Source organism: Rutilus rutilus, assembly GCF_951802725.1.
Source record: "Rutilus rutilus genome assembly, chromosome: 17".
NCBI classification, from domain to species: domain Eukaryota; kingdom Metazoa; phylum Chordata; class Actinopteri; order Cypriniformes; family Leuciscidae; genus Rutilus; species Rutilus rutilus.
Genome location: NC_140230.1, coordinates 36,489,648 through 36,507,861, shown reverse-complemented (window position 1 = coordinate 36,507,861; position 18,214 = coordinate 36,489,648). Strand labels below are relative to the sequence as shown.

The following is an 18,214-nucleotide window of genomic DNA, read 5'->3' as shown; positions in this document are numbered from 1 at the left end:
GCAACTCTAAAATTAAAGAATATTCCATAAAATAAAGGAATACATATTAGCCTACATTACCTAAATAACTATTTGTATAATTGTGTTAAATGTGTTTGAATTGAAAGACATAATATATATATATATATATATATATATATATATATATATATATGCAAAAATATTTGTTGTTGGACATTAGATGTACCTTATTTAGAATTTTAAACCTACAAATGTATTTTTATGATAGAAATAACTGTAAAGGGACTATTGTAATGGGGTAAATCAAGTGTAGGCTAATATAGCCAATTACTAAGCTCAGATTCATCTTACCAGTTAAAATGTAGTCTGTGCTTTTGTAATTATTTATTTAAAATTTTGTGATTTTAACTTCTGCTTTAATAAGCTTCTTTTTTTTTTTTTTTTTGATTGTAATGTTCTAATGTTCTTATAATAACCATAAAAAATTTACAACAGCTGCCAAATAAAACCAGAGAGAAATGTATTCATAAATCTTTAAAACTATCTAATTAAATCTTGGGCACAAAACAAAAATAAAACCTGGATAAAAATAAAATTTGTCTGTCAACACAAGACTCCACACGACTACCAAATGTGGCAAAAACAATCACAGCCAATCAGAAGAGAGTGTGTGCGGAGTCTGTGCAAGCTCACTGCACTCACAACCAAAAAAAAAAAAAAAAAAAAAACCCACAGCCAATCAGAAGAGAGTGTGGACAGAGTCTCTCTGCAAGCGCACTGTACTTAATCAAGCACATATTAATATACATATATAAGAAATACATAAACAATACACATAAATATTACACCATTTTAATATTATTAAAAAATGTATACTGAGTGACTGAAACAATCTTTGTCAAAGAATACACATATTTGTATTAGTTTGAACAGTTTCCTTTTATTTATTTTCAAGATCTAAGGGTGAATTATCCATCATCGCTTTCCGTACGGCTATAAATACGGTCACGAAAAATTATATTCAAATTCATGACTGGTTAAGACAAAAACTCTGATTTAGATGGAAAATTATCTTTTATCGCGTTGTTACCTGTGGTAAAATCACTGTCATGTACAAACTCATATTGCTTTCATTTAAAATGAATCTTCGATGCAGGTGTAGGAATAATGTAGGGAATATCTAGAGTCTAGAGTTCTCTTATAGACCACATGATCAAATAACTGAAGTTCATTAGAGAAATGTTTTCCTCCATTTTTTGGTGCATCAACTCTAATCAGAAGCGGTTGCATAAAAGCACATTAAGTTTTCCCCTCAAGTATGATACCGGGCCGACGGGTAAGTCTCCGGCAGGTGAGAATCTAACCGGATCTGGCCCGAATGTATTTTGCTATCTGGGACTTAAGGGGCGATTTCCCCTTACCTAAGAGAATAACTTAAGGGTGTTGCATATAATCTCTTAAACGGTTCTCTTAGGTAAGGGAAACATTTAAGTGTTTCACGACAGCGATCCTGGATTCACGTTATAAAAGTCTGTTGTTGCCATAGATACGAATACATGGAAACTTGACCGTTGTGTTTAAATGACGGGAAAGAGCCCCCGCAACCCGCTGAACCACTCCGCTGACAGACGAGTTATGCACGTGGAAAACATCTCCCACTACCGTCTGAAAAAAGTGCTATAAGCAGTCGTAACACCGCAGATAAAGAGTGGTTGCGATGTGTGACATGGTCAAGGTCGCCGTCTAGTTTGTTAGCGATGGCAAATATTGCGCGTCGATCAAATTGGTATTCTTGCAACAATTTTTCATCGCTAAGATGGTCCAAAGGGTTCTCCCTATCCCTAAAAATTCTTCTTGGCACATAATGATCTTCAGCTGGTTCCATAAATTCAGCCATGTCGTCTTATTTTTGTCCGCATTACTCTTAAGGTTGCGATTTCCAAAAAGTTATACTTAGGGAAATGACCGTTAAGGGGTTTTATGCAACACTTAACGCTTTTTAAGGGATTACTTAAGTGAAAAAACAGCATTTAAGGGAAATTCTAAGTGTTTATGACGTTTCACTTAAAGAAACCCTTAAGTAACACTTTTCTGCAACACCCTTAGGATTAAGGGAAACATAAGGGCGAACTTAAGGGAAAATTACACTTAAGGTGCTTTATGCAACCGGGCACAGTTCTCTTCGAGTTCCAGGGATGTATTGGGAAAATGTTCCTTCGCTCAGCTTTGATAAATGTATTCCACAGAAACATTTAAAGGGAGGCAAGCGCTTTGAAACCTACCTTCACACTTGGGGATCAAACCACTCCACATCACCTTTCCCGCCTCCAGTTCACACACAATAGTATCCGAGCCTTGCGTCTTTATGAAGCCCTCCTCACACACCACTGATATGGAGCTTCCCAGCTGGAAATTATTACCAAAGCGCTTGGCATTCATCGGCACTCCGGGGTCCGGGCACTCATTGTGTCCAAACGCTGAACAAATAACATCAAAGCACAGAGCTTGTTACTTACGACGTGACTTACTTAATGAAATGGAAGGGAAACAAGCGCATACATAATGCAATACCAAACTGTAGAAAACAGAGGATTGTGGGTAAACACTAGGGTCTTGTGTGCCGCACAGGCATTTGAGGATTATTTTTGGCTGAGCTAATGGTATGATGTTCAGCGAACAGGATTAAGTTGTTTGATGCTGGTGGATAAATGGCTTATGAATTAAATCGAGAAAAATATGTCCTTCCATATGTCCTACTTGACGGCTGCTTCTGAATCAGATTGAAGACAACACTTCGCATGCCAACAATGTTGTTAGCAAAAACGAGTATTAATTCTTCATAAAGCATCACAAACTCTTTTAGTTTAGAACAGCCTAAAAAGATTTTTCGAAAACACCTAAAAAAGCTTGTAAATAAATAAATAAATGATGTTTTTCAGAAAAAAAGAGATACATAAGCATGTAAATAAATATATAAATAAATAAATAGTGTTTTATTGTTATTTATGATAACTATATAAATAACATCAATTTCGTGTAATGCTGTGTTCCTTATTTTTCAGAAAAAAATATATTGTTAAAAAAATATTTCCTCAAAAAATAAAATTACACGGCAAAAATGATGTATTTCCCTCAGATATTGAGTCTTGTTTTCTGAAAAATGTATCAAATGAAGTGAGTTTGTGCTAAAAACAAGAACAAATATCTGCCAATGGGGTCACACAAAAAAACATAATTCAAAGGGAAAACAAATATGGGCCATATTTTAATGATCTAAGCTCACGGTCTACACGCTCTTGCGCCGTGCCTGAATCCACTTTTGCTAGTTTAACGACGGGAAAAATGGTCGGTGCTCCCGGCGCCCCGGTCCCGGTTTATAACATGAAATAAACCAATCAGAGTCTCGCCATGGCGGATCCGCTATTTACATGGCGGAATTTCCAAGCGGGAAAGACTGAACGCGTCTCCAGAAAGGAAACGGATCTGCTCGTGCGTGAGGTTTAAGCTGTGTGTGTGTGTGTGTGTGTGTGTGTGTGTGTGTGTATGTGAGGTTAAAGAGACCATCTACGGTACAAGCCGGATTCCACCATATCTTTATCTACACAATATCAATCTTTTACATCGCAATCCTTTTATGTTTAATATTTGGCATGTGTTTGTGATGCTGGGCGTCCCTGTGTGTGTAATAAGCAGAGTGTGTGTGTAATAAGCAGAGTGTACGCGCGTTGTGGACCCGCCTATAGCCGCACATTACTAACGTGTTCTTTAAATAACAAAAAAATTAATATTGCGCCATTGACTTTAGACCAGGTTTCAGTCGGTCGACGGCTCAGTCTATTTCTGTTCCTCAAAATAGCAACACGGCAACAATGTGCCAGAACACACACCTCGTTCTCAGACCAGCAGCTCATGGGCGCACAAATGGGTGCAAATGCATTTGCTATTTAAACAACGTGGCGCAGGACGTGAAAATGAAAACTGCGTCGGGCTGAAACTAGCGAAACACACTCGCGTCGCGCCTGGCGCTGCATTGCACCGGGTGTATGATAGGCCCCTATCATTTCTCACCCCATCAGCAGATATTTTTTCAGAAATCAAAACTCAATATCTCCAGTCATTTTTCTTCTCCACTAAATGCATCCTAATTTAAGAATGTTTAGATATTTGAACTGAAAAACAAGACAGAAACACTAAGGAAGAACTCTTTTTTTTTGCAAAAACAGCCTCAATCTCTGTCATTCTGCTTCTCCAGTAAATGTATATCTTGATTTAAGAATTCTCTCTAAACCCCTCAGTCCCTCAGTCCCTCAAGCACTCACTGCTGTAGGAGATGTTGAAGCCTCGGCCGGACATCGAGTGGTCGGCCTGGAACTCCAGCTGGATGATGTTGGAGTTGCTGGTGAGATGTGAAGGCACCTCGGCCCCGGAGAAGCGTCCCAGCACCAGCGCCTCCACCAGATCCCCGTCCCGCACCGTCAGCGAGTCGTACGGGGGCTCCAGGTCGAAGTCGTTGAAGGACAGATGGATTCGGCTGCCCGGCTCAGTGATGATCAGCCACACACAGTTCAGGTTGTTCCCGTATCCCTCGGGATAATCCGGAGACAGAACGGTTCCCATCGCAGCCGTGAAGTTGGACATACAGGGAACTAAGAGACGGAGGAGATGCTGATGGTTAAGAGCAGAACAGACTCATCTAAATTCATTGCAAAATATTTGAGTTTGAAGTCTCTCCAGCGTGAGTTCTTCTCTATATCAGAGTCAGTGTTCCTGAACTCCTGAAACGCCTCCAGTGTAGTCTTGAGTTTCTTCCGGGAACGAACACGTCACAATATTCCTCATTATAATATTATACGCAGAATAAAGGGGCGGGGCCTGGTTGAGTTAGTTAGTAGTGTGTTAAACTGGCGGTTATGGTAAGGGACGGGACATTTCCCAAACACACTCGAAGCGCTCGACCAATCACAACACACTGATCCAGCCGACCAATCAGAGCACAGTGTGCTTTTTCAGAAGGAGGGGCTTCATAGAGACAGGAAGTAAACAGAGCGTTACTGACAGACTGGGAAGAGAGGAGCCGCAACAATGGAGAATATGGGGAAGATATTCAACATTAATGCATTAAAACCTATTCTAGTAAAGCTCAAAATCATATTGAAATGGCATTGCTCTTTGGTACAACGGAGCTGTTTAGATGTAAATCTCCAAGAGAATTGTCATCTTATCATCTTCCATGAGCGCAGCTGTTCTTTAGAGTCTGTCAGCCATGTTTAACGGCTCAGCGTTTGTTTTGTTTACACACACTGACATAAAGCATGGGTTTAATTAGTCCGACCTCTTGACATCATTTCATTTAGACATGCGTTTCACAGACTCTAAGCGATTCGGTGCTCATAATGAGCTGGCGAGGATGGAGAACTGTGGTCCTAAATTATTTCCTGAATGCACAAGGACTAATGTAAATGAAGAGAGCTAAACGTCTGTGCATTTCCATTCCTCTCAGGAGAAGTTGGCAGGAAAATTACATAAGTGCAACAGAAATCGGCGACGTCCGTGTTATGATCACTTAAACGCACTTCACATAGTAATTATGACTTCCAAGCTCTTAAGATCTTTCTAGAAGGACTGACTTTCAAGTCTTGTCAGAATGATCATATATATATATATTATTTGTAAGAAAAGATCATTTTTTTTCAGCAAGGATCCCATTTCAAATGAATTCTGTATTTTGAACTTTCTATTCATCAAATAATCCTGTATAATAAAATATATGACAGTTTCTACAAAAATATGAAGCTGTTTTACACATTGATAATATTCATAAATGTTTCTCGAGCAGTAGATTATCATATTAGAATGATTTTTGAAGGATCATGTGACACTGAAGACTGGAGTAATGATGCTAAAAATTCAGCTTTGATCACAGGAATAAATTACACTTTACTGTATATTCACATGGAAACCTGCTGTTTTACATTGTAATAATATTTTGCAATTTTTACTGTATTTTTGCTCAAATAAATGCAGTCTTGGTGAGCAGAAGAGACTTCAAAAACATAAAAAAAAAAAATCTTCCTGACATTCATCATGGTATTACTTGATATTGACAAACATGGTATTCATCATAGTGTCCAAAACATGATATCAAAAACAGATTCTGCCACCGTCCAAATGGTTTTGATCATGATTAAGTTTTAATTGTGGGTGTTAACCACATAATTTAGATTTATGGAAATCATTAATGAAGAATAGTGATCACACTGGCCAGCAAATACTACTCACTACTCACACAGTTAATGAAGCAACAGGCTTGCGTGAAAAGGCAACATTTCCCATCATTCTCTGTGGCAGCATGCTAATGATGAAAGGCATAAAGCATCGATTATGCACTTAATGTGCATTCTTTGCTCTTCGTTTTGTTGCATTAGCACTTAAAAAGCTTCTAGTCTGAGAGAAAGAAAAATGAAATTGCTCAATTTAGTCCAACTAAATAACACAGATCACATCATCATTACGACTTCTGAAGTTTATGGGTTTTATTTTAATGGTTTTTGTTTTAGTCAACTATAATACCTGCTAATATGGCTTGTTTTTCTGACACCTTTGATATACATCATTTTCATCAGCTCGAATGTGACTTCAGAAGACTTGGAAGTACTTTTATTGTACTTTTTTGGGAGCTAGACGGTATAAATCATGCCTTACCATTCACTGCAATGACAAGAGAAACTAGAAGAGTATCATTTGATGACCAACTTTGATGTTGGCTTGACAAAGCCAGGTCTGAAAGTTTAAAATAACTTTGAAAAAGTTTTAATCAGAGAAGGTAAAAAAAAAGAAAGTTACTAGCATGTTTTAGCATGCTGCTAACATGAATTAGCATGTTGCTAGCATGATTTAACAAGTAGCTAACATGAAATAACAGTGCTAGCATTAATTAGCACGTCGCTATTAAACTTTTGGCACATTGTTGGTTTATTAACATGTTGCTAGAATGTTATCACGTTGATTGTGTGAATTAGGATGTTGTTATGATTTAACATGTTGCTCGAATGTTTTATCACATTGCAAACGTGATTTAGCATGTTACTAGCATGAATTAACATGTTTGAACACATTGCCAACATGGATTAAGATGCAGGGTTCTTAAGTCTCACGCATTGGCCGTGAGACACACGCAATTCAACCAGTTCACACGCTCACACGCACGCCACACCGTGTATTTCTCACGCTGAAAAGGCAATGCCAACCAAGTTGTCCTGCAAGCTTTATATATAGCGTTGTATACGAGGCGCAGGCACACAAAGTTAAGTTTCCTGCCGCCAGCACGTATCTCGGCCAGATTGCGTTCGTTACTAGGCAACATAGATGCGCGAACACACGGAACATTCTCGGCCACCATACGTTCGTTACTAGGTAACCAACAACATCGCGCGAACACACGCCGTGATGGAGAAGGTAAGTTGGAAGAAAGCTTGTCTAACATTTTTAGGCTAGAACATTTACTATATAGCCCATCGTATACATTATTATTGATGCAGTCAAAAACTCTACAACTACTTTGCAACCAGGCCAGAAGCTTTGGCTCAGATTGGCTAGCTTACGTTATCGGGAAATGTTAGTGGGTATGGGAAGGAATGAAGATGTATTTCTTCATTTTATTTTAAATTATATATTATACTGTATTAATAGTCTTTCTAGTTACATTAAGGCTACATGTATTAAAGCAGAGTGCTCTGGGTAATATTTTATATCCTATCAAAACATACATTAATCATTGCCATTGCATTTCTATTTTTCAAAGATGTCAGGGAAAAAGCAAACAATATTTTATCATTCAAGTGGGAGCCCCCTACCCCTGTTATCAAGGCATCAAAATGTGCAACAAACACTTACAACACAAAACACATTTCATAAGCTGGAGTGTGTACTCTTGTGTACACACACACACACACACACACACACACAAACACACACACCTTAATACTCTAATATCTCATTTGTTCACAATGTCCCACCACACAATAAATCATTATACCATTTCGACTAGACATTCAAAATGCAAAAAGATTTGGAGCAATTTGTTATATTTTTGTAATTTTTGTATATTTATAATTTTGAAATATAACATTAAAGAGTATATTTGATGTGATGAATTGCTCTGTCATTTATCAGATTTACCAATTGTTATAATTTCAATTTGTGCTGGTTAATTATGAACAATGAGTAAAATTGGGGGGCGGGGACGGGTGGGGGCGGGGCTCCATTAGGGCTCCTCCCCTAACCGCATGTGATCTCACTCCAAGCTTTTGATAAAACTTGAGAACCCTGAAGATGTTAATAGCATCATTAGCATGTTGTTAACATGAACTAACATGTAGCTAACATGTTTCTTCACATTGTTAACCTGATTGCTAACATGTTTTAACACATTGCTAGCATAAATTAGCAGGTTTTAGCATATTTCCAATATGAATTATCATGTTAAATTGAATTAGCATGTTAGCAAGAATTAGCATGTTTCAGCATGTTGCTAACATTACTTAGCATTTTGCTAGCATGATTTAGTTTAGTTAAGCATTGAATAAGCATGAATAAGCATTTTGTTAACATGTTTTAACACGTTTCTAGCATGTATTAGCAGGTTTTAACACATTGTTAACAGGAATTATCATGTTGACTTACATGAACATGTTTTAACATGTTGTTAGCATGTTTCTAGCATGAATTAGCATGTTTGAACACATTGCCAACATGGATTAGCATTTTGCTAGCATGTTTTAACATATTTCTAACATGATTTATCACATTGCTATCATGAATTAGCAGGTTGCTAGCATGTTCTAAGCTAGTTGCTAGGTATTGTTAGTGATAGATACATAGTAGGTGAAGCGAGTTATCGTATTGAAGTTTTAAGCCCCTCTAAGGCAATTTTCATAGTTTTGATCGTCCATTTAATGTAAATCATATGTGAGATGAGATAATGAGAAAAATTTAGTCTCAGAAGAAGCAGCTTAAATAGTCTTTGTCAAACCAACATAAAAATGTTCAGAAGCTTTAGGAACGTGCATAATGATACAGACTCACATATACAGATAGGGATGTTTGCAGACCACTGATTGTTATTCTGAATCATGAATTAGCATGTTGTTAACATGTTTTAACATTTTGTTAACATTAATTAGCATGTTTCTAGCATGTTTCTACATGTTTCAGCATGTTAGTAACATGAATGAGCTTTTTTTTTTTGCTAACATGATAAAGCATTTTGCTAACATGATTTAGCATTTTGGTAGCATGTTTTAACATGTTGCTAGCATGTTTTAGCATGTTGATAACATCATTTATCACATTGATAGCCTGATTTAGCACTTTGCTAGCACGAATAAACACTTTGCTAACATGTTTTAACACATTGCTAGCATGAATTGACAGATTTTAGCACATTTTAACATGAATTAACAGGTTTTAGCACATAGCTGTAAACTTGTTAACTTGTTATTAGTCTTTGTCAAACCAACATAAAAATGTTCAGAAGCTTTAGGAACGTGCATAATGATACAGACTCACATATACAGATAGGGATGTTTGCAGACCACTGATTGTTATTCTGAATCATGAATTAGCATGTTGTTAACATGATTTATCACATTGCTATCACGAATTAGCATTTTGCTATTGTGGCGAGCACGACGAGGTCGAGGGCCGTGGGAGGACGGCGCGAGGCCGGTGGCGTGATTGATAATGAGCGACACGTGCGCGACGCACCGGTCTCGCATCTTCACTGTCGTCGCTCCTCCTTTATGCTTCCGCTCCTCCGTGAGAGATGCGAGACCGGTGCGTCGCGCACGTGTCGCTCATTATCAATCACGCCACCGGCCTCGCGCCGTCCTCCCACGGCCCTCGACCTCGTCGTGCTCGCCACAGCTATATATAATGATGATGTAGAGACTCATATACACAGATACGGATGTTTGCAGACCACTGATTGTTATTCTGATGGTAACATGAATTAGCATGTTTCTAACATGAATTAGCATTTTGCTAGCATGATTTAGCATTATGGTAGCATGTTTTAACATGTTGCTAGCATGTTTTCCAATGTTGTTAACATGATTTATCACATTGCTATCACGAATTAGCATTTTGCTATAGATAATAATGATATAGAGACTCACATATACAGATAGGGATGTTTGCAGACCACTGATTGTTATTCTGACAGGAAATCATCCGTTCTCCGATGAGCTCGAACCCGAACTGGCACTCGAAGCGCAGAACGTCCCCGTTGGAGAAGCCGGCACCCTCGCGGAGTCCGTACAGAGGGATCCCGGGATCCCCGCAACTTTCCTTGTCGATTTCTGTCGGGAGGCGAGAGAAACCGCAGTGAAGCTTCTGATGCAGCGGAGTGATTTATGAGAGAACAGACTCACCTTTATAGTTGATCTTAAAGCCGATAGAGCCCACGCTTTCATCCGACTGCAGATGAAGCCACATCTGATGGGTCATGCTGACGATGAGGTCCGGGACGAAGCTGCCAGTTAACCTGCCAGTGCAGAATAACAGTCTTAGAGTCGGGAATCGAATACTTGAGGTCAGAAATCGGATACTTGTTCTAAAATAAAAATTTCGATTCCTCTTATCGATTCCTTTGTGAGCATTTCAATATGACATTAAACCATTCAAGAGCGAGACGAATCGAAAACACGTGTATCAGTATATTGGATCCGTGCAGCTCTTAAAGTGACAGCAGCCTAATATTCCTGTTAATTAATTAATATAATTTTCTCTAAGGAGAAAATTCACTCATTCTTGAATGAATAACTTTTGTAACTATATTTGTAATGAATATTTTATTTATAGGGCCCTATCTTGCACCCAGCGCAATTGCCTTTATACACGACGCATGTATCATTCCTATTTTGCACCCGACGCACAGCAGACTTTTCCCTCCACAGACACACGTCGGTAAATTAGGGAATGAACTTGCAATGAACTTTCAATGAACTTGAACCGGGGGCGGTTCAGCGAAGAGAGGAGGCGTGTTTTAGCGCAAACGTTCCCTGGTGCTATTTTGCAGTTTCAGAAAACAAATCCGCCACTGACCAGGAGAAACCTCGTCTAAAGTCAGTGCCGTGTTATTCAGATGCTATTTTAAGGGCGTATGCGTGGCCATAATGTAGCGTGTGCACAACGCACACACACTTTGCTTCTCTCATCTACACAGACGCAGCAGTTCACATTTTTGCAAATCATACATTATTACAAGGAAAAATATTCGACACGAGGGAAATCATTGTGGTGTCCATGAAAAAATAGGCATAAATCTAGCTTACACATTTACCCAAATTATCATACGCCTGTTTTAGCGAAGCTAATTTGTGTGTGTTTCTTCATCCCCAATGTCACTTCTCTGTGTTTTACGGCCCTGGCGAGAACGTCGGTCTCCTTGGCTGTGAACCGCTCCTGGCAAATCCACCGTTATAATAGCAATCCGCCATGGAACAAGCACGCCTGCTCTTAAAGGGAATGTGAGATGATGCTCTGATTGGTTTATTTCACGTTACGCCCAAACCACACCTATGAGTAATGAAGCTACTTCAGACCAACACATTTGAGATCCGCCCACAAAGTTACTTGTGTTTCGCGTTTGATACTTGCGTTTCAGATCGTTAAAATAGGGCCCATGTGTTATTTTACATTTGATTTCAGTTTCTGTACCTGAATACCTGAAAATCTTAATACCGTTTATTTCAATCGCATCTTTGTTCAGTTGTATCTATTTGTTGCGATTACTAATTTTTTATTTGTTCTTCTTTAATAACTGAGTGTTTACTTGTCTTTAATAATGCTTGAAGTTTATATTAGTTCGGCTAGTTGTTTTTAAACCACGGCAAACGTTCCTTGTGTAAGTATTCTTTAACCTGTTGATTTGTGTTCATGATATTCAGATACAATTAAATGTTTTGCAAAAAGACTAAATGTGAATGATATCTAAGTTTTTTTTTTTTTATCTTATTGGAATCGAAATTAGGAATCGATAAGCAGAATAGTAATCGTTAAAATTCAAACGATACCCAACTATAACACTTCTGTGATGCTGTCAGAAGGCAATACTGATACTGAATGATTACTGTATTCATACACAATGTTATTTATTTGGTAGCCCAAAGTGCCCTACAGATCAAACGTTTGCAGTCGGTATTATTTTTTTATACTTCAGGAAAAAAATCAATCACTTTTTATGATTGAGTTTGTGCTTCAAATTCATGAAATTAATGTCCAACATCTTAAGTGTCTGTAATTGTTTGTAGCACCAGCAAAAAAAAAAAAAAAAAAAAAGAGATATGTAAATCATTAGTGACAAATACTTTTAATAATAAAACAATGTTTTCAATTAATATGTTACATACTACTTTAATTAAATGTTTCGTAAAATAATAACAGTAATAATTCTGAGTTAAACAAATAATTAAAAAAACAAACCATTGCAATATGCACACTATTCAAAAGTTGGTAAGATTTTTAAAATGTTTTTGAAAAAAAGTCACCAAGGCTGCATTTATTTGATCAAAAATACAGTAAAAATACAGTAAAACAGCTGTTTTCTATGTGTAATTCTATAGCACTTTTATAAATAAAGCCAAAGTCCCTTTAAGGCAAGTCACCTGACACGGCGGCCATCTTTGAAACGCCGTTTCAGCTCCTGACGCTTTAAATGGGAAACGAGGTTATTCCTCCATAATGCACACTGCACTTTCTCCCATTCATAGTAATATGAGTGCACTTTGTGTATATCACTTTGTATATCTAAAGTCTTTGATAAAGCATAATCATAAAAGTAGCAAACCCATTTGACCGGCATAAACCCAGAGAAAGGCCTTAATTGAGCCTTACAGTGTGTGTTAGTGCTCCGGCACAGGCTTTTGTCCTTGAGGAACGCTCAATGGATCCCAGCTGGCGAAGCGCCAGGCAAATGCGCCAGAAAGCAGCGCAGACCGTCACCAAAGACACCCGGAGACATGCGCATGACTGGGAGAAGAGCTGGACGGAAAACTGGCTTGTGAGGAGGAAAACATAGCCGGAGGATTGGAGCCTGTGTGGTTTTTACGGTTTTGTGGCTTTCAAGCTGTTGAAACGGATAAATTCTGCAAAGCTGAACCAAATGCAAGATAAATGCACTTGTAGAGTCTATTAAAGTTGGACTTTTAAAGGGAGATCAGGGTTTATTCAAAAATGAAATCATTCAAATAGTATGCAGACATGTCCAGACACGTGAGGCATGTCACGACGTGTCTAACTTAGCATTTCATTGCCCTCGTCTGTCTGAAATAAAATGCATTTATTCACAAAATATCATGTGTGGGGTGTCTGATATGAATTATTTTTTTATATATATTTTAATAACGCTTATGCATGGTAAATGGTCATGCAAAACTACTTTATGACTTGTTGGTGCAAGAAAACCAAGTAGGAAATAGAGAAAAGTGACAAAAATGTAATATTCGAGCTGCAAGTCAACGGTCAACGCTTATTACTCAACACTAGAAAAATCATTCTGACTTGTTTTCCAGTTAAAACATCCAAAAATCCTTCAAGGAAGATAACTTTACTTGAAAAACAAGATTGCATAAGATATTAAGGCCTTGAATTAAGTTTATTTTTCTTACTCCATTGGCAAATAATTCTTGTTTTCAAGCATGGATTTAATGAAACTTGCTAATAGGGAATACACACACACACAGAGAGAGAGACACACACACAGAGACATATATACACACACACACACACACACATATAAATATATACACATATTAACTTCAAGCCCTTAATTTCGTATATCGTAATAGTCTTCACATATTTTAAACATGTCGTGTTTGTCAAGTAAATACATCTTGATTTAAGGATGTTTGGATATTTTAACTGAAAAACAAGATAAAAAAGCTAATTTAGATAATGGTGTATTTGCCAGGCAATCCACTGCAAAATGTGAATTTCTTCCTCGGTGTTTCTGTCTCGTTTTCCATTACAAACATCTAAACATTCTTAAATCAAGATGCATTTACTGGAGAAGCAAAAATTCACAAGATATAAAGTCTTATTTACTGAAAAATGCATCAAAATGAAGTGAGTTTGTGCTCAAAACAAAACTAAAAATGAAAAATAAACATGTTTCCGCTTTGAATCTACTTTAATTCTTTGAATCAACTTTTAATTAACAGATATTTGTTCACAAACTCGCTTCATTTTGACGCATTTTTCAGTGAACAAAGACTTCAGTGATTCTCCAGTAAATGTATCTTGATTTAAGAATGTTTAGCAGGAGTTTGCAGTGCACAGAACACTCATCATAACCCACAACTGAAGTACAGCACTGGGTCTTACACTTGTATGATTGTTTTGGAGTCGCCGACCTCTCCACCGTCTCCGACAGTCAGCGTGTCGTATCCCAGCTCCAAGTCGAACTCTTCGAAATTGATTTGAATAACCTGCGATGGGAAGAAAACCACTCAATTAGTAGCAGAACTCTTTATTTATTATAAAACTATTTTTTTTTAAATGTATTAAAGCAGAACATAAGACAAACAAACAGTTAGACGACACCATCAATACAACACACATCAATCAGAAAGTAGGATGTACTGTACGTGTAATTATGTGACGTGTGTGAGTATGTGTATATCTCTATTATTAAGTTTCCTAATATATATGTAGAACAATGCTCATTATACATTTATAAATATTAAGTATTTACAGTAATTAAACAATATAAATATATGTAAAGGAAGAAAAGGAAATTATGAGATGATGAGGTTGTTGAGAGAGGATGAAAAGAAGAAGAAAGACAAGATAAAAAAAAAATATATATATATATATATAATTATATATACATTTATATGGACATAAATAGATTTTTATATATATATATATATATATATGAAGAGTTCAGATGCAAAAGCCTCTAAGTGGCATCTGAAATTTTCTTATAGAATGATAATTTTTATATTAAATGACAATTAATAGGTAATTTTCATTGCCATTTGAGTGAAATTACTGAACTTAAATATACAAGCTTTATAAAAATGATCATTCTAGAAGAAAATTTCAGATGCCACTTAGAGGCTTTTGCATCTGAACTCTTCATATATATATATATATATATATATATATATATATATATATATATATATATATATATATATATATATATATGTATATATATAGGCCTATATATAAAACTAGAATTCTTTGATGAAAAAACCTGGTAGAACTGTTTGTAATGGAGTGCCACTGGACCCAGTGACCGGTGGGATTTCTCCATACGCTTTCTGTTACACACAATGAGAATGCGTTCCTTTAATTAAGGATATTTAATTGAATAAAGCTTCTCAACGCTAGAAACATCATTAAATATAAATGATGCACACTGTTCTCAGTAAATATGATATTCTTGAGCTCGGCACTTGGCCACAGCATATGTCGCCTGTATATTTTTGCATACGCCCTTGCGCTATAACTGAAATATTCAGCGGGGACAATGCATCAATTTTCCAGCAAATCATCCGCACATCCCGTGAACGCTGAGGGTGAAACAAATTTCCGAGAGTGCTTTCAATCAGCGGCTCAAACTCGCGAGTAAACAGTGGAGCGACGAGCTCCGCTTGCTCTGTGTTATCAGACGCTCACTTGTACATTAACATCGCCGGTTTGCATAATCACCCCCCGGTGTGTGTGTGTGTGTGTGTGTGTGTGTGTGTGCGTGTGTGTGGAGCTGCTCACATTCAGTCAGACGCCATCAGGACTGTCCTTCTGCCACGTTTACCACACATATGAGGGATTCTTCACTTCTGCGCTTTATTAACGCTAACAGGTTTTAACTTGTTAAATGAAGGTCACATTAATAGCAGGGAAACTTTTCTCCACTGTTGCATGGGAAAAGTTACTTTAATACGTTATAATATTGCAATACTCCCTATAAAAGCAACTAACTGCTACTACTCTTTACGGAAAGTAATGCGTTACTTTACTAGTTACTTGGAAAAAAGTAATCTGATTACATAACTCGCTTTTCACCATGAATTTTCATTTAATTCTGCTACTTTTTAAAATGTCTTAAAATAATAATTGGGAACCTTTTCAGCACTGTTGCATGGGAAAAGTTACTTTAATGTGTTTTGATATTGCGATACTCCCTATAAAGGTATCTAATTGCATTACTTAGCTACTTTTTATGGAAAGTCATGCACAAAACGCTACGTGTTTTTATTCATTTTTAAGGAATACTGGATTATTTAGTAACTGTAAATTCAAAAGTAATGCGTTACTTTACTAGTTACTTGGAAAAAAAATACTCTAAACAAATATTTACATCAACAAATCATTATAATATGATTTAAAAAAAAAAAAAATCTTAGAAGTTTCTTCTGCTCACCAAGGCTGCATTTATTTGATAAAAAATACAGTAAAAATACAGTAAAAATTGTGAAATATTATTACAGTTTATAATTGCTGTTTTCTATGTGAATATACAGTAAAGTGTAATTTATTCCTGTGATCAAAGCTGATGTTCAGCATCATTACTCCAGTCTTCAGTGTCACATGATCCTTCACAAATCACTCTAATATGAGGATTTGATGATCAAGAAACATTTAATGATTATTATCAATGTTGAAAATCGCTAAATATTTTTGTGGAAACCGTGATACATTTTATTTTACAGGATTATATGATGAAGAGAAAGTTCAAAAGAGCAGCATTTATTGGAAATGGAAATCTTTCCGAACATTGTAAATGTTTCTGATCAATTTATTGTATCATTGCAAAATAAAAGTATTAATTAAAAAAAAAAAAAAAAATCTTCCTTACCCCAAACGTCTGAATGGTAATTTACTTTATTGTGTAAAGATGATTAATATAAAATTATATATATATATAATTAAGCGCCTTACAGGAGGTCCATCTGTGCAGAACAAAGCCTCTGGTTCAACACTGATATTATTAGTGTTATACTAATAAAAACGATCAGGCTAGCATAAGAAAGTCCAGCTTTGCCCCTTTAAGTTCATATATTAACTTCATTTAATGTGTTAACACAATAATAATGCCAATGAGCTGCCCATGGGTCTCTAATAATGGGTCTGCGGAAAGCGCAATAAAATTTGAACTTTGCAATTCCATCGGGCGAAGATAAATGAGGTAATAATGTTATGTGTGTTAGGGCTCATTTGCATTTCTCAGCAGAGGAACGCTCAGATTTAGCAGCAATAGAGCACACCAATCAGATATTTGCTAGTTGCTAATGGCCTGGCATGAAATGGGTGTAAAAAAAACCCCCAAAAACCAAGTAAAACATCTAAACCGTACACCTGTTAGCGAAGAGCTCATGGAGAGAAAATCTGTTGTTTTGCAAAACCTACTGTAAATTGCACAGCTGTTATAAATATGATATTTAGGAATCTTCTCAGTGGTGTTGGACCAGAATGGTGATGCTTGCATTGACGAGGTTTAAAGTGTAAATTGCAGGTTAACCACCACAACCAATTAATGTGTAATTTAAAGTGCTCAATATGTATATATTTAAACATTTCTGCCTTAAAATGCGTTAAAATAACATTTATTGGGGTTTCTTCAAAGGTAGCATGTTTTTTACAGTAACTGGGTGATGACGTCATAAGAGGGAGTAGCAACCCGTAGCAACCCATATAGCAACCCATATAGCAACCCATAGCAACCCATATAGCAACCCATAGCAACCCATATAGCAACCTGTAGCAACCCATATAGCAACCCATATAGCAACCCGTAGCAACCCATATACTGTAGCAACCCATATAGCAACCCATATAGCAACCCATAGCAACCCATATAGCAACCCATAGCAACCCATATAGCAACCTGTAGCAACCCATATAGCAACCCATATAGCAACCCATATAGCAACCCATATAGCAACCTGTAGCAACCCATATAGCAACCTGTAGCAACCCATATAGCAACCCATATAGCAACCCATATAGCAACCTGTAGCAACCCATATAGCAACCCATATAGCAACCTGTAGCAACCCATATAGCAACCCATATAGCAACCCATATACAGTGCTATGCATAAGTTTAGACACCCATGCTAAAGTTGACTAAAAAGAGGAATAAAAAATCATCTTTTGGAAATTGAACTTAATGCCTTAATTTAAAAAATTAGGAAAAATCCAACCTTTAAGGACACCAATTTTCTTTGTGAATGAATAATGTATCG

The 18,214-nt window shown here is 36.8% G+C and overlaps 1 protein-coding gene across 1 annotated transcript in view; it reads right to left on the bottom strand.

The window, feature by feature from the left end:
• The window catches only part of csmd3a (CUB and Sushi multiple domains 3a), a 317,979-nt gene that overhangs the window by 217,382 nt on the left and 82,383 nt on the right, over positions 1–18,214 (bottom strand). Inside the window, exons 11-15 of the mRNA XM_084386048.1 lie at positions 14,344–14,447; positions 10,392–10,504; positions 10,137–10,319; positions 4,281–4,607; positions 2,244–2,438 (exon numbers count right to left, since the gene is read on the bottom strand). Of these exons, the coding sequence (XP_084242174.1) occupies positions 2,244–2,438; positions 4,281–4,607; positions 10,137–10,319; positions 10,392–10,504; positions 14,344–14,447 (922 nt within the window). The remainder of the gene's footprint in view (positions 1–2,243; positions 2,439–4,280; positions 4,608–10,136; positions 10,320–10,391; positions 10,505–14,343; positions 14,448–18,214) is intronic.